Genomic DNA, 22,324 nt, shown 5'->3' with positions numbered 1-22,324 from the left:
AAACAAAAGTTTATTCCTAACAACAGGAGCAGGCAAACGACAGGTCAGTGCAGGCAGGGGTCAATTATCCAGAGAGGGTGTAAAGGGTCCAGAACAGAAGGCAGGCTCAGGGTTAGGACAGGCAGGGGTCAATAATCCAGATAGGTGGGGTAAGGTACAGAGATGCAGGCAGTCTCAGGGTCAGGGCAGGCAGAATGGTCAAAACCAGGAAGGACTAGAAAACAGGAGCAGGGAAACAGACAGGAGCAGGTGAACAAACGCTGGTAGGTTTCACAAACAAAAAGACCTGGCAACAGACAAACAGAGAATACAGGTATAAATACACTGGGGATAATGGTGAAGATGGGTGACATCTGGAGGAGTGTGGAGACAAGCACAAAGACAGGTGAAACAGATCAAGGTGTGACACACACCTACACACACCCACCCACCCCCCCACACACACACCCCCCCACACACACACACACACACACACACACACACCCACACACACACACACACACACACACACACACACACACACACACACACACACACACACACACACACACTTTTACACTTATCATATGCTGCTGCTACTCTGTTCTTAATTTTACTGTTAATATTATCTATCCTGATGTCTAGTCACTTTACCCTGCCTCCATGTACATATCTACCTCAAATACCTTATTATTATCTATCCTGATGCCTAGTCACTTTACCCTGCCTTCATGTTCATATCTACCTCAAATACCTTATTATTATCTATCCTGATGCCTAGTCACTTTACCCTGCCTTCATGTTCATATCTACCTCAAATACCTTATTATTATCTATCCTGATGTCTAGTCACTTTACCCTGCCTTCATGTACATATCTACCTCAAATACCTTATTATTATCTATCCTGATGTCTAGTCACTTTACCCTGCCTTCATGTACATATCTACCTCAAATACCTTATTATTATCGATCCTGATGTCTAGTCACTTTACCCTGCCTTCATGTACATATCTACCTCAAATACCTTATTATTATCTATCCTGATGCCTAGTCACTTTACCCTGCCTTCATGTACATATCTACCTCATTATTATCTATCCTGATGCCTAGTCACTTTACCCTGCCTTCATGTACATATCTACCTCAAATACCTTATTATTATCTATCCTGATGTCTAGTCACTTTACCCTGCCTTCATGTACATATCTACCTCAAATACCTTATTATTATCTATCCTGATGTCTAGTCACTTTACCCTGCCTTCATGTACATATCTACCTCAAATACCTTATTATTATCTATCCTGATGCCTAGTCACTTTACCCTGCCTTCATGTACATATCTACCTCAAATACCTTATTATTATCTATCCTGATGCCTAGTCACTTTACCCTGCCTTCATGTACATAGTAGTGTCCTGAGGTGCCTCTCACAGCTGGGAGTTAAACTTTGTCTCTCAATCTTCTGTCTCAAGACATTTCCCCCAGACAGACAGCACATCTGTGTGGCTCCTCGAGTACACTTTTAAAGGTTCACTCCGACTGAATCCTTTGCCACAATCACGGCAGTGATGTGATTTCTCCCGTGTGGCTCCTCGTGTGCTCTATCAGCCTACTGTTGAAGATGAACCTTTTACTACAAAGATGACAAGTAAACCTGTCTGCAGCAGGAGTTTGGAGGTGACTTTTCTGTGGAGTGAAAACAGAATCCACAAATATCACAGATCTGTTCTTTAACCTTTGTATGGGTTTGCACATGTTTAATCACGTTTAATCAAATGTACCCAATGTAAAGAAAAAACTTGCCACACAATACAACAACAGGATGTAGCATGTCTTTGACTGGGTGATTTCAGGAAGGACAACTCAGTGGATTTCCTACACTTTAGTATTGATACGGGATCTTTGTCCTTTTATCATCTTTGTCCTATTTGATTTGACTGGCTTAAAACCTGACTGAGGTCCTCCAGTCTCAATATCCACAGACGCTGTGATTGTTTTCACTGTGAGATGATTCTCTGTAATCCTCTCCACCAGGTTCAGTTGTAGTATTAGGTAGAGTCTCTCTCTCTCTCTCTCTCTCTCTCTCTCTCTCTCTCTCTCTCTCTGTGCTTTTGGGCTTGATAGAGATGTGAGGGCACACAGACACATGCTCAAACCTGCACACTTTTGACAGACTTAACAATGTGCAGGGATAATGGAGTGCTGGAGGTAGACATGTATAGGGGTAAGGTGACTATATACAGGGTCAGTTCCAGTACCATATTTACAATGTGCACGGATACTGGAGTGCTGGAGGTAGACATGTATAGGGGTAAGGTGACTATATACAGGGTCAGTTCCAGTACCATATTTACAATGTGCAGGGATACTGGAGTGATGGAGGTAGACATGTATAGGGGTAAGGTGACCAGGCATAAGGATATATGATAAACAGAGTAGCAGAAGCATAAATGAGGATTGTATATGAGTATGGGTGCGTAGGTAGAGTCAGTATGAATGTGTGTGCGTGTTATGGTTAGAGATGTGTTATGTAGAACAAACATGTCTCTGATTCTCATGAATCACCTCAGTTCTATTCATGGCATTTCTATATGGAACGTTCCAAGACGTTTTTGTTGTACTGAACATGTCCAGGCGAACCCACTGAGCTACGAACCCCCGCTCCGCTTGTCTGCTTGTCTGCTTGTCTGTCGGCAAAGCCTCCGTAAATGAAAAACGTGTGGTGGGCAGGTTGACTCCACCCCGTACCGTCTGCTGCGGTGAGGTTGCTTCTCTCATACTGCATATTTGCAGGCTGTCAAATCATGGGGCAGATTCCACAGCTAATGGTGATTTCAAGACAACTGGGTACTCGGGTGTAACGCGGGTCGTATAAAGGGGACCAAGGCGCAGCGTATAGAGTGCTCATTTCTTAACTTTAATGAAGACACTTAAACAAAACAACAAAACGACAGCCAACAGTTCCGTCGGGTACACTTGACAAAACAGAAAACAACTACCCACAAAAACCCAGGAAGAAAAACCCCTACTTAAATATGATCTCCAATCAGAGGCAATGAGGACCAGCTGCCTCCAATTGGAGATCAACCCCCAAAAAAACAACATAGAAACAGAGAACCTAGAACACAAACATAGAAATGGAAAACATAGAAAAACGGAAAACACCCCCTGTCACGCCCTGACCTACTCTACTATAGAAAATGACATCTTACTAGGGTCAGGACGTGACATGGGGGGGGGGGGGGGGGGAAATCAACCACAAAGACCAGGGAGGTTTTCCAAAGCCTCGCAAAGAAGGGCACCTATTGATAGATGGGTAAAAAATAAAAAGTTTAAAAAATAAAAACAGACATTGAATGTCCCTTTGAGGATGGTGAAGTTATTAATTACACTTTGGATGGTGTATCAATACATCCAGTCACTATAAAGATACTGGCGTCCTTCCTAACTCAGTTGCCGGAGAGGAAGGAAACCACTCAGGGATTTCACCAAGAGGCCAATGGTGATTTAAAAAAGTTAGAGTTGAATGGCTGTGATAGGAGAAAACATTATAGTTATTACACAATACTAACCTAAATGACAGAGTAAAAAGAAAGAAGCATGTACAGAATAACAACATTCCAAAACATGCATCATGTTTGCAACAAGGCACTAAAGTAATATTACAAAAAATATGGCAAAGAAATTCACTTTTTGTCCTGAATACAAAGTGTTATGTTTGGGGCAAATCCAATACAACACATTATTGAGTACCGCTCTCTATATTTTTAAGCATAGTGGTGGCTGCATCATGTTATGGGAATGCTTGTAATCGTTAAGGACTGGGGAGTATTTTCCTAGAAGAAAACCTGGTTCAGTCTGCTTTCCACCAGACACTGGAAAGATGATTCACATTTCAGCAGGACAATAACCTAAAACACGAGGCCAAATCTACACTGGAGTTGCTTACCAAGAAGACAGTGAATGTTCCTGAGTGGCCGAGTTACAGTTTTGACTTATCTGCTTGAAAATCTATGGCAAGACCTGAACATGGTTGTCTAGCAATGATCAACAACCAATTTGACAGAGCTTGAAGAATTTAGAAAATAATGATGGGCAAATGTTGCACAATCCAGGGGTGGAAAGCTCTTAGAAATTTACCCAGAAAGGCTGCCAAAGGTGCTTGGGTGTGAATGCTCATGCAAATGAGATATTTCTGTCTTTAATTTTCAATCAATTTGCAAAAATGTTTACAAAAAAAAATTACTTTGTCATTATGGGGTATTGTGTGTAGATGGGTGAGAGAAAAAACACAATGTAATTCATTTTGAATTCAGGCTAACAAATCAAAATCAAAATTATTTTTTTATGACTAAAAAGAGAAGACGTTTTATAATCTGAATTCTTTGTATCTAATATCATAGCAGACCTAGCTAAACCTAGATGGACTCAGAGATGCATTTGCGCCAATGTTTACATTTTTGTAGTTTATGGCTTGTGAAAATCATAGTTTGTTTTCCACATCATTATAATAAACATTAAAAAACATCTGCCAAGCCTTTCTACCTCAATATGCTCAGACTTCCAGCTACAGTACATGATTGAATAGTATGATTTGCTGAAACATGAATAACATCAAAGAGACAAAGATTTTTGTGTCTTGAACAAAAAACACTCATCTGATTGGATGGTTTGAATCAGTGACTGGAACTTATTAACCTGAGCGGTGATGTGAACTGGGAAAGCCGGGAGAAGCGCCCTTCTCAAATTGAACACTCTGTGCCGTTCGGTCAAGTTGTCAAACAAGGCAACATGCTGCATCGTCCAGAAACATATTATCTTTTTTCCATTAAATATTTTCAAACTAGTTTTCAATGGAAATGCAGATAAAGCGTTTTTATCAAATGCAATTACCTTTGCATTTGAAAACACATAATCCGACTCTGGCAGCACTATTCTGGAAATATTGTAGCCTCTGAAGTGATTTGGCTGGAAACACAGTTTTGCAGTAGTCGATCCGGAAGAGGATGAAGGCGTGGAAGAGTTTCTCTGCATCTGGGTGGTTTGAGCCAGGTGATATTTCTTAGACGGGAAAAATTATGTTTGCAGATATGTTTTATATGAGCATCAAAGGACAGAGAAGGATCAAACTTGACTCCCATGTTGGACATGACAGAAGACAGATGGATGGCTTGACTGTCAATTGTAGGGAAGATATTTCCAGCACTGGTTACCTGCTTGGATGTTTCAATAAGCATAGTCATTTTTGCTGTTCTGCTGGAGGAAGTTCTTTCGTTCATGCCCTTTTATTTATTTTATTTTTTATTTAACTTTTATTTAACTAGGCAAGTCAGTTAATTAAGAACAAACTCTTATTTACAATGAGGGCCTACCAAAATGCAAAAGGCCTCCTGCTGGGACGGGGGCTGGGATTAAAAATAAAAATACATTAAATACAAATATAGGACAAAACACACATCACGACAAGTTATGCCTTTATTACTCCACGTGCTTAATCTAGCCTAGGCTACATCACTAAGGTTTTGAGCCGACTTCCCAGTGGGCTTTTTGAAAGGGGCCAAAACCAATGCAATCACATTTCACCCGATACAAAGTCCTCCCAGTGGTGTAACCCGGGCCAGATAATCGAATCCCCTCAGTGTATCCCGGACATGCGCTCTCGGGTTTTATTGGCTATGGGGAGCAGACTGGGGGTCGTCATTACAAACCAGTCCCCAATTGGCTCAGACAGTTTAGGACAATTTAAAGGGATTTCAGCGGGTGTAGAAATCAAATTGAAGGAAAGACCGACAATTATGTTGTGCATAGAATGATAATGGTGGATTATGCTTTTATGAACATTATTGAATTTATCTGGAATGTAGAGTGAACTGCTACCGCAGAGAAACGGATTGTATTTGGTCGAAGCCGGAAGAGTTTTATGGTATGCAAGTTGTATTTTCCTTAAATTAGGCTCAGTCTACGTTAGCTATGAATACACGGTGCCGCTAACATTTTAAACAACTCGCTAATTTGGCTAAACCGGCATTAGCTAGCTTTCTGTTTCTTCAACATGTTTATATACTTAGCATATTTCTGTTTAAACTGCATGGTAGCTAACTCTGATTCATGATCATCGGAGGCCACTTTGGGGAAATGCACGGGATATCTCAAATTAAAGTAATCTAGTTCACTTGTTAGCCAGTTTGTAACGATAAATCCCAAGTTAGCTAACATTTGATACAATACATGTTTGTTTTATACATGTTTTATTGTCTGGATGGTTGTCGTGTCACTTTGTTTATTTTGTTGTGTGTCATTTGATGTAATGTTTAACGTTAACTGCAATGTTTGGTTAAAAAGCATGAGCGTACTACGATATTATGTTTATTGTCCTTCCTAGATAGCCCATTTTTAGATGGGAGAAACGATTTAATTTATCTACGAGAGGAGGTTTAACACATCCCACCACATATGTAATAATCCGGTTTTTTTAAAACCGATCTTTCACAGGTAGCAACTATGAGCTCTGTACTGTCCTCAACGCGCATCCTGATGCAGATGTTCGACGTGAAAATACAAGCGTTTGCCAATGAAATTGACAATGACCACATGGTTTGGCTGTTTGAGATCCAACATGAAGCCAACCGCATATTCTCAAGGTGGGAGGAAAAAGACCCCACCGTTGTCATAGACACACATTGAGCTAATTGTTTTGTCATTTTTTTTTTTAAATTCTGGAAAGTAATGATTGGCAGAAGGAAGAATTAATCCTACAGCCATTGACCTTTTCTTTCTGCAGTCATTCATATTAACATTTGATTTTTCTTACCGTCTCAGTGACTTTAGTGCGGAACCGGAATTGATGCCAAAGACTCCATCACAGAAGAAGAGCAACCGAAGGAAACGTCTTTCTGTGGGTCAGAATGAAAATCGCAACAAGAGACGGTAGGCTCCTGTGTTGTCCTGCCCAGACATGTCTCAGTATAACCTTTTAATTTATGATCTATCATGTTAATCATAGTGATACTCTATACGTTGTGCCAGCTACATACCACCCTGCATCCCACTGCTGGCTTGCTTCTGAAGCTAAGCAGGGTTGGTCCTGGTCGGTCCCTGGATGGGAGACCAGATGCTGCTGGAAGTGGTGTTGGAGGGCCAGTAGGAGGCACTTTTTTCCCTCAGGTCTAAAAAAAAATGCCCCAGGGCAGTGATTGGGGACATTGCCCTGTGTAGGATGCTGTCTTTCAGATGGGACGTTAAGCAGGTGTCCTGACTCTCTGTGGTCACTAAAGATCCCATGGTACTTATCGTAAGAGTAGGGGTGTTAACCCTGGTGTCCTGGCTAAATTCACAATCTGGCCCTCATACCATCACGGCCACCTAATCATCCAGCTTCCAGTTGGCTCATTCATCCCCCCTCCTCTCTCCTGTAACTATTCCCCAGGTTGTTGCTGTAAATGAGAATGTGTTCTCAGTCAACTTACCTGGTAAAATATATATATATTTTTTAATAGTACAGTTATCAGAATCACCGTTATTCGTCAACACATTTGCATGTACCAGGAACTTGGTGATGGTGCTGACAACGCCTTACAATAAACAGTGTCTCTGTGGCTCTCTGTCTCTCTGTGGCTCTCTCTGTCTCTCTGTCTCTCTCTCTCTGACCGTCCTGCAGCTTCTCCAAGGGCAAGCGCAGCAACCTGCGTCGCTCCTTCGTGTCCACATCCCTGAACCTGATAGCAGAGGATGAAGGAGGATCCCTAGTCACAAGGGAAGAGCTGGTCAAACCCTCATGCGCTCGCAGACCCAAACAGACCACCCAGCTTGAGGTGGCATCACCTGTATGCAGCACCCACAAAGGAGCTGCTCAGACCACCTCCTTCCTGCTGGAGGAGGCACAGCAGCACGTGTCTAGCTCCATCAGCCAGATCCAGGAGGAGGTTGAGAGTAAGAGGGGGGAGTCCAGCTCAGACTCCTCCCAGCCCCCATGTTTCACAACCCCTCACTCCCCTCAGACCCAAAGCCACATAACTGAAGCCGTAGTCAAGAGCTCAGCCTCCGAGCGGCAGTCTGCAGAGCTCCAGATGAACCCCAACGCAGAGCGCTCTCCAGGCCGCGCCGCCATTAAGATAGTCATTGCTGCTGCCACGCTCTTGGGCGCCAGGCGTAGCTCCGTGAGACACTCCCTGACTGTGCGGCTCTCCCTGGCAGGGCTGAGAAACAGCATGACCCAGGAGTCTGTCCGCAGGGCCTCCAGGAGATCCTTCCTGAAGAAGAAGGAGGCTCGGCTGGGCAGCTCCACCTGCAGCAGTAACGTCAGCGGGCTTGGTGAGTGATGAAATATGACTTGGCGTTGTGCCATTAGACTGTGAATAGGGTTGATGTGCTGTACAGTTTGGTGCTATCCAGATGTTCCTGCAGTTCCTGTACCATACCAGGGTATACGGTATTACTGGCAGTGCACAGAAGGGGCGCTAGTTCTTTCCCAAAAATGTATATTTTTATGCTAACTAAGTACTGGCGGATTCCCATAGCAGACGCTAACTAAATGCTAACAAGCGCAAGCAAACATAAACGAAATGCAAGGACAGACAACCCAGTTCAGGGTTTGAGACTGCGACCAAAACACGTGCGTTTGTGCAACTTTGACTTGGCATTGAAAAGGCAGTTTTCTTTAGGTCGATTTAAAAAAATCTAGCTGGTTGTGTTAGTTTAGTGGTGGATGGTAAATGTAGCTGGTCGTGTGAGTTTAGTGGTGGATGGTAAATGTAGCTGGCCGTGTTAGTTTAGTGGTGGATGGTAAATGTAGCTGGCCGTGTTAGTTTAGTGGTGGATGGTAAATGTAGCTGGCAGTGTGAGTTTAGTGGTGGATGGTAAATGTAGCTGGCCGTGTTAGTTTAGTGGTGGATGGTAAATGTAGCTGGCCGTGTTAGTTTAGTGGTGGATGGTAAATGTAGCTGGCCGTGTTAGTTTAGTGGTGGATGGTAAATGTAGCTGGTCGTGTGAGTTTAGTGGTGGATGGTAAATGTAGCTGGTCGTGTGAGTTTAGTGGTGGATGGTAAATGTAGCTAGTCGTGTGAGTTTAGTGGTGGATGGTAAATGAAACTTGTGTACTATTTAGATGATAGAACATACTACGTACTAGAATGTTACTTCTGTCAAATGTATCTCACATCGTCTGCTGACTTGAGAGCAGATCAAGTCTATCATCACAGCCCATGTCCCCTTATAGCACGAGACACAGTGCTTGCTCCACTTATTCTGCTGTCTCTAGTCTGTCCTGACGAACCACTGGGAGTCTGGACTGAGGAACCACTGGGAGTCTGGACTGTATCATGTTATCTCCCCTCTCATACTGACTCTAGTCTGTCCTGAGGAACCACTGGGAGTCTGGACTGTATCATGTTATCTCCTCTCTCATACTGACTCTAGTCTGGACTGAGGAACCACTGGGAGTCTGTCCTGAGGAACCACTGGGAGTCTGTCCTGAGGAACCACTGGGAGTCTGTCCTGAGGAACCACTGGGAGTCTGTCCTGAGGAACCACTGGGAGTCTGTCCTGAGGAACCACTGGGAGTCTGTCCTGAGGAACCACTGGGAGTCTGTCCTGAGGAACCACTGGGAGTCTGTCCTGAGGAACCACTGGGAGTCTGGACTGAGGAACCACTGGGAGTCTGTCCTGAGGAACCACTGGGAGTCTGTCCTGAGGAACCACTGGGAGTCTGTCCTGAGGAACCACTGGGAGTCTGTCCTGAGGAACCACTGGGAGTCTGTCCTGAGGAACCACTGGGAGTCTGTCCTGAGGAACCACTGGGAGTCTGTCCTGAGGAACCACTGGGAGTCTGTCCTGAGGAACCACTGGGAGTCTGTCCTGAGGAACCACTGGGAGTCTGTCCTGAGGAACCACTGGGAGTCTGTCCTGAGGAACCACTGGGAGTCTGTCCTGAGGAACCACTGGGAGTCTGTCCTGAGGAACCACTGGGAGTCTGTCCTGAGGAACCACTGGGAGTCTGTCCTGAGGAACCACTGGGAGTCTGTCCTGAGGAACCACTGGGAGTCTGTCCTGAGGAACCACTGGGAGTCTGTCCTGAGGAACCACTGGGAGTCTGTCCTGAGGAACCACTGGGAGTCTGTCCTGAGGAACCACTGGGAGTCTGTCCTGAGGAACCACTGGGAGTCTGTCCTGAGGAACCACTGGGAGTCTGTCCTGAGGAACCACTGGGAGTCTGTCCTGAGGAACCACTGGGAGTCTGGACTGAGGAACCACTGGGAGTCTGTCCTGAGGAACCACTGGGAGTCTGTCCTGTATTATGTTATCTCCTCTCTCATACTGACTCTCGGAGGCCTAGCAGTTGCCATACCCGGCAGTGATGCTCTAGATGGTGCGCCCGGAAAATCTTTTCAGTCTCCTGAGGGGGCACCTGTCTTGGTGTGTTTGGACCATGATCGTTTTTGGTGATGTGGACGCCAAGGAACTTGAAGCTCTCAACCTGCTCCACTACAGCCCTGTCGACGAGAATGGTAGCATGCTCTGTCCTCCTTTTCCTATAGTCCACAATCATCTCCTTTTGTCTTGATCACATTGAGAGAGAGGTTGTTATCTTGGCAACACGCAGCCGGGTCTCTGACCTCCTCTCTATAGGCTGTCTCATGGTTGTCGGTGATCAGGCCTACCACCGTTGTGTCGTCAGCAAACTTAATGATGGTGTTGTGCTTGGCCACGCAGTTGTGGGTGAATAGGGAGTGCAGGAGGGTACTAAGCACGCACCCCTGAGGGGTCCCTGTGTTGAGGATCAGCGTGGCAGTTGTTGTTGCCTACCCTTACCACCTGGGGGCGGCCCATCAGAAAGTCCAGGATCCAATTGCAGAGGGAGGTATTTATTCCCAGGGTCCCTAGCTTAGTGATTACCTTTGTGGGCATAATGGTGTTGAACAGAATTCTCACATAGCAGTTCCTTTTGTCCATGTGGGAAAGGACAGTGTGGAGTGCAATAGAGATTGCATCATCTGTGGATCTGTTGGGGTGGTATGCAAATTGGAGTAGGTCTAGGGTTTCTTGGATAATGGCATTGATGTGAGCCATGACCAGCCTTTCAAAGCACTTCATGGCTACAGACGTGAGTGCTACGGGTCGGTAGTCATTTAGGCAGGTTACCTTAGTGTTCTTGGGCACAGGGACAATGGTGGTCTGCTTGAAACATGTTGGTATTACAGACTCGGACAGGGACAGTTTGAAATGTCAGTGAAGACACTTGCCAGCTGGTCAGTGCATGTTCTGAGTACGCGTCCTGGTAATCCGTCTGGCCCTGCAGCATTGTGAATGTTGACCTGTTTAAAGGTCTTGCTCACATCGGCTGCAGAAAGCTTGATAAGTCTTCTGGAATAGCTGGTGCTCTCATGCATGGTTCAGTGTTGCTTGCCCCGACGTGCACATAGAAGGTATTTAGCTCGTCTGGTAGGCTTGCTTAACTGGGCAGCTCTCAGCTGGGTTTTAGGGCTGGGTGATATGGCCTAAAAAAAAGAAAAATGTCAAACTTATGTTAGCTTGTCTACCTTGTTCAGATGTTGAAATCAAGTGCCCTCAGAATGAGAAGTTGCCGCCATTTCCTTATTGTTTTATGCTTATTGCACATTTTATAAAAATGGACTATACAGCTAGTATAAAAGTCTTTGGCTAAAATCTATTACCACAATGCTGTGCGCGACTAACTGAGCATTCATTTTCCACTTGTTTTAGAAGTGTTTGCTTTGTGTGCAGTTTGAGTAGTTGACACAAAGGGGGGGTATCGTTAGAAAGGTTAACTTTTCCTCTATTTGAGTGAAATAATGTCTCCATGTGTTGGTGTCCATATGACCCATTCTGTTGAACCTCTAATTCAAATAGTGAAACCATTTGTCAGAGAAGAAGAAGAGATCTCTCTTTGTTGTTGTGTGGCAGAGGGAGGGGCTTGGTGTGTGTGTGTGTGTAACCGTAGAGGAAGATGCGACACGAGAGGTTTCACTCTCGCTAAAATCTGTCCAAAATAAGCCCAATGTGTTTCTATGGACTTATTTTGGATTTATGCTTGTCACCTGCCTTTTGGGATGACGACTCTAATTGTTAGGGCAGAGACGTGCATCTCTTCATTATATATAGATCTCTGGTGTAAATGGGAAGGTACACAGGAGATGACCAGAAATACAACATGAGAACAAGTGGACATAAACGTTCATGAAATGGGGAATACAAAATGCCTTGCGATACAGCAATTTTGGAATTTCTCGCAAAAACAAATACTACCAGTCAAAAGTTGACACACTTACTCATTCAAGGGTTTTTACTATTTGGTATGTTGTAGAATAATAGTGAAGACATCAAAACTATGAAATAACACATGGAATCATGTAGTAACCAAAAGTGTTAAACAAATCAAAATATATTTTAGATTCTTCAAAGCAGCCACCCTTTGCCTTGATGACAGCTTTGCACACTCTTGGCTTTCTCTCAACCAGCTTCACCTGGAATGGTTTTCCAACAGTCTTGAAGGAGTTCCCACATATGCTGAGCACTTGTTGGCTGCTTTTCCTTCACTCTGTGGTCAGACTCATCCCAAACCATCTCAACTTGGTTGAGATCTGGGGATTGTGGAGGCCAGGTCATCTGGGGCGGCAGGGTAGCCTAGTGGTTAGAGCGTTGGGCTAGTAACCGAAAGGTTGCAAGTTTGAATCCCTGAGCTGACAAGGTACAAATCTGTCGTTCTGCCCCTGAACAAGGCAGTTTACCCACTGTTCCTAGGCCGTCATTGAAAATAAGAATTTGTTCTTAACTGACTTGCCTAGTTAAATGAAGGTAAAATAAATCTGATGCAGCACTCCTTCTTGGTCAAATAGCTCTTACACAGCCTGGAGGTGTGTTGAGTCATTGTTCTGTTGAAAAATAAATGATAGTCCCACTAAGCCCAAACCAGATGGGATGGCGTATTGCTGCAGAATGCTGGGGTTGCCATGCTGGTTAAGTGTGTCTTGAATTCGAAATAAATCACAGACTGTGTCACCAGCAAAGCACCCCCACACCATAACACCACCACTTCCATGGTTTATGGTGGGAAATACACATGCGGAGATCATCCGTTCACCCACACTACGTCTCAAAGACACGGCGGTTGGAACCAAAAATCTCCAATTTGGACTCCAGACCAAAGGACAAATTTCCACCAGTCTAATGTCCATTGCTCGTGTTTCTTGGCCCAGGAAAGTCAATTACTATTGGTGTCCTTTAGTAGTGATTTCTTTGCAGCAATTCGACCATGAAGGCCTGATTCACACAGTCTCCTCTGAACAGTTGATGTTTGAGATGTGTCTGTTACTTGAACGCTGAAGCATTTATTTGGGCTGCAATTTCTGAGGCTGGTAACTCTAATGAACTTATCCTCTGCAGCAGAGGTAACTCTGGGTCTTCCTTTCCTGTGGCGGTCCTCACGAGAGACAGTTTCATCATAGCGCTTGATGGTTTTTGTGACTGCACCTGAAGAACCTTTCAAAGTTCGTAATTTTCCGTATTAACTGACCTTCATGTCTCAAAGTAATGGACTGTCGTTTCTTGTTTATTTGAGCTGTTCTTGCCATAATATGGACTTAGCCCTATTTGGTAAAAGACCATCTTCTGTATACCCTTGTCGTGTCTGGACTATCATTAAATGTGAAGACTGTATATTATCAATTTAATTACCGATTTTAAACTAATCATGTAACTTTAATTAACCAGGAAGTCGGGGAACCACGGGAACATGTTGTTTATAGAGTGTCAATTTCAGCTCTTCAGATACTGAACGTCACAAACGCTTGGATATCTGCACGAACCCTAGCCTAAATCATGAATCAGCGATATACAAATTGGCTTAATTATTTATTTACTCACTAAATAATCACACAGAATTACATAACAAACGAACTAGAGGTCAACCGATTTTTAATTGGCATGGCTCGTAAGCATTCATTCAAACATCACTTTCCTGCGTTTGCCAGCAGCTCTTTGCAATGCTTGAAGCACAGCGCTGTTTATGACTTCAAGCTTATCAACTCCTGAGATTAGACCGGCAATACTAAAGTGCCTATTAGAACATCCAATAGTCAAAGGTATATGAAATACAAATGGTATAGAGAGAAATAGTCGACGCGTCATAATTCCTATAATAACTACAACCTAAAACTTAATAACTACAACCTAAAGGAACTTAAACCTTAGCTTTTTTACATGGCACATATTGCACTTCTACTTTCTATGTTTTTGCATTATTTAAACCAAATTGAGCATGTTTCATTATTTATTTGAGACAAAATAGATTTTATTTATGTATTATATGAAGTTAAAATAAGTGTTCATTTAGTATTGTTGTAATTGTCATTATTTTATATATAAATAAATCGGCCGAGTAATCGGTATCGCCTTTTTTTGGCATTGAAAAATCATAATTGGTCGACCTCTAGTCCAGAGTAGTGATGCTAGTTGGGCGTGAGGGTGCGGGCAACAATCGGTTGAAGAGCATGCACTTAGTTTTACTTGCATTTAAAAGCAGTTGGAGGCCACGGAAGGAGAGTTGTATGGCATTGAAGCTCGTCTGGAGGTTAGTTAACACAGTGTCCAACGAAGGGCCAGAACTATACAGAATGGTGTCGTCTGCGTAAAGGTGGATCAGAGACTCACCAGCAGCGAGAGCGACATCATTGAGAGAGAGAGAGATAGATAGAGATATATGTGTATGTGTGTATGTATGTATGTATATATATATATATGTATATATATATATGTATGTGTATGTATGTATATATATATATGTATATATATATATGTATGTGTATGTATGTATATATATGTATGTATGTATGTATGTGTATATATATATATATATGTGTGTATATATGTGTGTATATATATATGTGTGTGTGTGTGTATATATGTGTGTTTACGTATATATATATATATGTGTATATGTATGTATATGTGTATATATATATACATACATACATACATATATATATGTATGTATGTATATGTGTATATATACATACATACATATATATGTGTATATATACATACATACATATATATGTGTATACATACGTATGTATGTATGTATATGTATGTATGTATGTATGTATGTATGTATATATACACACATACACATATATATATATATATATATATATATATATATATACATACATATATATTTATATACACATATATATATGTAAATGTGTGTGTATGTATGTATATATGTATGTGTATATATATATATATATATATATATATGTATGTATGTATGTATGTATGTATGTATGTATGTATGTATGTATGTATATATATATATATATATGGAATGTAAACTGAAACAGAGAGACCCTTGGAGATCAAAAGTTTTACTAATTAAATAATATTTATATTTTTGAGAGTAAATATGAAACTATTTAGGAGAAGATGGGTTTCTCAAATGACTGCCTCGCCTGGTTCACCAACTACTTCTCAGACCGAGTTCTGTGTATAAAATCGGAGGGCCTGTTGTCCGGACCTCTGGCAGTCTATGGGGTGCCACAGTTTTCAATTCTCAGGCCGACTCTTTTCTCTGTATATATATATATATATATATATAGATATAGATATAGATATAGAAGTAGTTGGTGAACCAGGCGAGGCAGTCATTTGAGAAACCCATCTTCTCCTAAATAGTTTCATATTTACTCTCAAAAATATAAATATTATTTAATTAGTAAAACTTTTGATCTCCAAGGGTCTCTCTGTTTCAGTTTACATTCCAATCTCGAACACTACAGAGCATAGGGGCAGTGTATTTTATGACCGACCCCCCTCCCCATGAGAGCGAGCATGCTGTAGAGAGGACCCACTGTAACCTGATCCTTTAGACCTTCACAGGAGAGTCATGACATTCCCCCTACCTTGTCACAACACCACTGATTGGCTCAAACGCATTAAGTAGAAAAGAAATTCCACAAATTAACATTTAAGGCACACCTGTTAATTGAAATGCATTCATGAAGCTGAGAGAATGCCAAGAGTGTGCAAAGTTGTCAAGGCAAAGTGGATGGCTATTTGAAGAATCTCAAATATAAACAAAAATTAAGATATATTTTAACACTTTTTTTTATTTGGTTACTACATGATTCCATATGTGTTATTTCATAGTTATAATGTCTTCTATTATTCTACAATGTAGAAAATAGTACAAATAAAGAAAAACCCTTGAAGGATGTGTTCTAAAACTTTTGACCAGTAGTGTATATTGAAATTAATCAAATGTAACTCTATATCGCCCAACCCTACTGTTTTCCCTTGTAATCTGTTATAGTTTGCAAGTGCAGGATTCGATCTTAGTCCTGTATTGGCGCTTTGCCTGCTTGATGGTTCGTCGGTAGGCGTAGGGGGATTTCTTATAAGCGCCTGGATTAAAATCATACGATTTATGATCAGTGTTTTATTTTAATTTAATTATCCATGATTGGGGGGTGGGGAAGTTATTTTCAGGTTCCAGCAAGCATCTTTCTCATGTCAGTCACAGTTTTTGTAAACCATACTGAACTGTCTTTGAGTCAGTCATGTGAATGGTCTAAATAACTCAACTGGCTAGTTTGCCTGTCTTTAAAGAGAAGGGCGGGCTGTACGTTGATCCTGCTGCTCTGATTGGATAGAGTGAAGCTTTATTTCTCCGTCCACTCGTTTCATAATTTTAATCCGATCCCTTTTCCTCGCACGTTTTTCGGTCTGATCATTTAGATTTGCTGCTGCCTGCTACTATGATAAATCACATGGCGAGGAAGTTTGCTATCAATGTGCATAATATCTAGCAAGTGGGGCTTAGGGTAGGGGGAAAATATGAAATGCTAATGTGCATTCTGACAGAGTGACAGCAAACTTGGCTACCTGCTGCAAGTTGAGGACACACCCATCCGTCGGACTAATCTGTGAGAACGACTATCAACTGTCAATTTACGGATACGATTACGAGTATGGTCATGTCGGCACAACCCTGTAAATGATGAACATTATAGGAACGGTTCGGACGTCCATGTTGATTTGATTGTGTCTGTCTACTGTAACAGATGTGGAAGCTGACGGTGATGAGGTCAAGATGCAGACAGATGGGTAAGTCATATCTACCTGTTAATCAAATATTGTCATGTCTAAATGTATGTACTTCTGTTGTCATTTGTATGCTAAGGTTATAGACGGGAGTTTACATCCCAATCTCTTATTCCTCGTTCACTAGTAAATTTTAAAAGCACTGGATTGGTGTAGACGTGGGTTAGAGGGAGTTTCCACATACCAGTCATTTTTCTTTCAAATCCACGAAGGGAAGTGTTATTGGGACGCAGCCCCTGAGTCATGTATCTGATCAACTGTTGTGTATATGGCAGGGTGTTGTCAGAGGAGCCAATGGAGACAGGATGTCTTGGTCCTGAGACTTCTCCTGAGGTAGGAAACTTGGCACCTGGTAGATGCATGTATCTGAAAGATGGGGTCATTCCAATACATTTCAAGAATTAAACAAAAATTCTAATTGAGATTTTCCTCATTTACTGATTTTTAAAAAATGGACCTCAACCCTGATTGGTAGTGTTGCACGGTATGTAGAAACTTTTTATCGCTGTTTGGATAATAGAACATACTAGAATCTGGTTTCGGTGCTAGTACTTTTGTTACTTTCGGTACTTCTGTCAAAATGTCTCACATCGTATACGGATCGAGAGGATCGCATCTGTCTAGTCGTTTGTCTGAATCGTCTCAAAGGGACAGTAGTAAGCTAGCAAGGCTACTTGCGCATGCCGCTGACACAGTAACAAGCCACTTGTTGAACGTAATATTCAGCATGGCAATCAAATCAAATTTGATTTGCCACTTGCGCCGAATACAACAGGTGTGGACCTTACTGTGAAATGCTTACTTATACAAGCCCTTAACCAACAATGCAGTTCAAGAAAGAGTTAAGAAAATATTTACTAAATAAACTAAATAATACAATTTAAAAGTAACACATTAAATAACAATAACAAGGCGATATACAGGGGGGACCGGTACCGAGTCAATGTGTGGGGGTACAGGTTAGTCGAGGTAATTTGTACATGTAGGTAGGGGTGAAGTGACTGCATAGATAATAAACAGCTAGTAGTGGGGGGGGGGGTTTATTGTAGATAATCAAATGGCCACCTGGACTAATTGTTCAGGAGTTTTATGGCTTGGAGGTAGAAGCTGTTAAGGAGCCTCTTGGACCTAGACTTGGCACTCCGGTACCGCTTGCTGTGCGGTAGTAGTGAGAACAATATGACTTGGGTGACTGGAGTCTGACAATTTTTATGGCCTTCCTCTGACACCGCCTGGTATATAGGTCCTGGATGGCAGGAAGCTTGACCCCAGTGATGTATGCACTACCCTTTGTAGCACCTTACGGTCAGATGCCGAGCAGTTGCCATAGCCGGGGGTGATGCAACCGGTCAGGATGCCCTCGATGGTGCAGCTGTATAACTTTTTAAGGATCTGGGGACCCATGCCAAATCTTTTCAGTCTCCTAAGGGGAAAAAGGTGTTGTCGTGCCCGCTTCACGACTGTCTTGGTATGTTTGGACCATGATAGTTTTAGTGATGTGGGCACCAAGGAACTTAACTCTCGACCTGCTCTGCTACAGCCCCGTCAGTTTTGACTTAAATCGGCTTGAAAATCGATGGCAAGACATGATAATGTCTGTCTAGCAATGATCAACAACCAACTTTGACAGAGCTTGAAGAATAAAAAAAAGAATGTTTGCAATAATTGTGCTATCCAGGTGTGCAAAGCTCTTAGACTTCAGTCATTGAAAATATTTTGTATACATTTTTTTATAAACGCTTCTTCCACTTTGACATTAGTATTTTGTGTAGATAGTTGGCCAAAAAAAACTAAAATTAAATCAATTTTAATCCCACCTTGTAACAACAAAATGTGGAAAAACCGTATGTTTTAATGAATGGAATTTTGCCCAATATTATGGTCATAGATGAGCAAATTAACCCTGATATGTATCAAATTACATTTTAAAACAGATATAATTGTACAATGATTTTGAATGCTCTGAATCTCACCATATGGTTTTGTATAATTAAATTGAAAATATTCTTCTTATTTAATGTTTTATTTTTTGTAAGAAATTTAATATAGAAAATATGTTTGTTATTTTGTTCTACCAGGTATCAACATATTGTTAAATGTTTGAAAAAATAATTCCCAGTCGTAATTCTAACTTTTTTGTGTTTTTGGTATAATGATACAAAACCTGTTATCGAAGTCAAAATTCAGGTATCCTGACAACCCTGTTTAGTAATTTATACCATGTCTATCTAGCTTTACCGTTTTATTGTGTTCTCCACATGTAAATATATTGATGTATCAGTGAAATGTATCATCTAAACTCATCTCTTATTTTAGTTTAACACGGTGTCGAACCACCCAGGGGCTCTTAGTGTTGAGGTTCGTTGTTTCACCCGCTCCATGGCCCAGACACCTTCCACCATGCCAACACCAGCCTCGATCATCAACAAGGCCAAGACTGGCACACCACACTCTGGATCAGGTACAGACGATTATACCTCTCTCTCTACCACACACCATACCTCACATCACCATACCTCATACCACACACCACCATACCACACACCATCATCATACCACACACCATCATCACCATACCTCACACCACCATCACCACAACCCAAATCACCAGACCAGCATCAACACATCACCACCGCCATACCTCACGCCACCACCGCCATACCTCACGCCACCACCGCCATACCTCACGTCACCACCGCCATACCTCACGCCACCTCACCATACCACACACCACCATCATGCCACACATCACCACCACCATCAGCAAGGCAAGACTGGCACACCTACCACAGCTGCGTCGTACCACATACCCAAGCACATGTTTTCCCCTTATTGCCCTGTTCAAACAGGGAGTGGAAACAACAAGGAAGTAAATGCATTGGTTCTAACCTGTGTAATCATAGGTGTCTGTAAAAACACTTCCCTGCCCATTTGATCAATGCCAAAAGATTGGCAACTTAAGGGTGCGGTCGTAAATTGCCTCCAGTGTGTCAGAGTGCGCTCTGGGTCATTCCTAAATTCAGAGCGTTGTCAGATTGTCTGTTTGGTAAATTCGCACCGTTGTCAGATTGTTTGTCTGGTAAATTCAGAGTGCACACAACACTAATGACACTGGACCTTCTGGCCAAGGAGTAGGGTTGATCCAAGTCTAACTCACAACGGCAGTCAAGCACCCAACCTAACTGGCTAAAGTTGGCTAGCTACTTCCAGACAGAAATGAGAACACCTCACTCTGGCCATTTTACTCACCCTAGCAGAGCTGGATAGGCTGTTTTCATGTTATCTGGAGCGTTAGTGATTAACTGTGCTGCTGGCACCAATTTAAGTGAGTTTTTTTTTTTTTGCCAACGTTTACCCTCAGCGTTCACATTCAGGGTATTGTGCGTTTGTAAATTCATCAGGTATTCTGTGCTCTGGCACACCCAGACGAGAGTGCTCTGAAATTAGATTAGATATCCAGGGTGTGTTCGTAAATTCAATCTGGCTAACATTCGTTCAGCATAGCTAGCTTGCTAGCAAAGTGATTCACATTTCTTGCTAGCTAACCTGCATCTCTAGCTGTAGCCACTGAAAAACGGTATGAGTGTGGGGGGGAAAAGTAGGTTACTGTTAATGTTGCGACAGTTCGTTTCTGGTAACAGAACAAATAGTCAGCACATAGTAACTTCTGATTTAGCTGTACTTTAATTAATGCAAACACGTGTGTGGTAAATGGGTTGTTCGTATATACGGTCTCGCTGTTTTACCTCGCAGGGCAAAACAGAGAAGAGAGAGTCACATTCTATTGTTCTCTCATTTATACCGAGAGATATTTCCCGCTCAATGCTGGCCTGTCCGAGGGAGGAGGAGCGTGGTTTAAACTTGCTCCTCCTGTCGTCGGCGTTGTAGGCTGATCCCAGCGTCGTGACGCACTTCCTGTTGCCGGTTCTAGTTCTTGTCTTCAACAGATGATTTACTCGTAGTTTATGTACTTAGCATAGCTTCCCCAGTATTATAAAGGTTATGCATATAAATAGCCAGTTCAACCCTAACATTACTCACCCACTCCTCCAATTACATGACATCCTCCCTGCCGCTAGCTAATGTTAGGCTCTGTGTGGTTTTTTTTGTTTGCGAAATAAATTGATACACTAGCCTATTAGCGACGTATTAGCTACCCTTGGTAGTTTGATTGTATTGACATTCCCAGCCTTATCATCTGATTTAAACTCGGTCATTAAAACTCAAACAGTGCATCCTGAATGGAGGCAGCAAACAATGTTCCAGGCCAGCTGTGACTTACAACCTGATAGCAATATTTGTTGGAGTACCAAGAAATGTATTGGTGAATTATACACTGCTCAAAAAAATAAAGGGAACACTTAAACAACACAGTGTAACTCCAAGTCAATCACACGTCTGTGAAATCAAACTGTCCACTTAGGAAGCAACACTGATTGACAATACATTTCACATGCTGTTGTGCAAATGGAATAGACAACAGGTGGAAATTATAGGCAATTAGCAAGACACCCCCAATAAAGGAGTGGTTCTGCAGGTGGGGACCACAGACCACTTCTCAGTTCCTAAGCTTCCTGGCTGATGTTTTGGTCACTTTTGAATGCTGGCGGTGCTTTCACTCTAGTGGTAGCATGAGACGGAGTCTACAACCCACACAAGTGGCTCAGGTAGTGCAGCTCATCCAGGATGGCACATCAATGCGAGCTGTGGCAAGACGGTTTGCTGTGTCTGTCAGCGTAGTGTCCAGAGCATGGAGGCGCTACCAGGAGACAGGCCAGTACATCAGGAGATGTGGAGGAGGCCGTAGGAGGGCAACAACCCAGCAGCAGGACCGCTACCTCCGCCTTTGTGCAAGGAGGAGCAGGAGGAGCAATGCCAGAGCCCTGCAAAATGACCTCCAGCAGGCCACAAATGTGCATGTGTCTGCTCAAACAGTCAGAAACAGACTCCATGAGGGTGGTATGAGGGCCCGACGTCCACAGGTGGGGGTTGTGCTTACAGCCCAACACCGTGCAGGACGTTTGGCATTTGCCAGAGAACACCAAGATTGACAAATTCGCCACTGGCGCCCTGTGCTCTTCACAGATGAAAGCAGGTTCACACTGAGCACATGTGACAGACGTGACAGAGTCTGGAGACGCCGTGGAGAACGTTCCGCTGCCTGAAACATCCTCCAGCATGACCGGTTTGGCGGTGGGTCAGTCATGGTGTGGGGTGGCATTTCTT

The 22,324-nt window shown here is 42.6% G+C and overlaps 1 protein-coding gene across 2 annotated transcripts in view; it reads left to right on the top strand.

The window, feature by feature from the left end:
• Positions 1-5,646: 5,646 nt before the first annotated feature.
• The window catches only part of LOC106584785 (inner centromere protein), a 40,341-nt gene continuing 23,663 nt past the window's right edge, over positions 5,647-22,324 (top strand). For both annotated transcript variants that reach the window (XM_045706328.2, XM_045706327.2), the window contains exons 1-7: positions 5,647-5,906; positions 6,476-6,624; positions 6,803-6,910; positions 7,641-8,293; positions 17,059-17,101; positions 17,374-17,431; positions 19,415-19,559. In XM_045706328.2, the coding sequence (XP_045562284.2) occupies positions 5,904-5,906; positions 6,476-6,624; positions 6,803-6,910; positions 7,641-8,293; positions 17,059-17,101; positions 17,374-17,431; positions 19,415-19,559 (1,159 nt within the window). In that variant the 5' untranslated portion in view covers positions 5,647-5,903. The remainder of the gene's footprint in view (positions 5,907-6,475; positions 6,625-6,802; positions 6,911-7,640; positions 8,294-17,058; positions 17,102-17,373; positions 17,432-19,414; positions 19,560-22,324) is intronic.

Source organism: Salmo salar, chromosome 23 (genome assembly GCF_965601325.2).
Source record: "Salmo salar chromosome 23, fSalSal1, whole genome shotgun sequence".
In the NCBI taxonomy this organism is placed as follows: Eukaryota; Metazoa; Chordata; class Actinopteri; order Salmoniformes; family Salmonidae; genus Salmo; species Salmo salar.
Note: the sequence above shows the minus strand (reverse complement) of the source record. Positions and strands in the feature narration are given on the sequence as shown.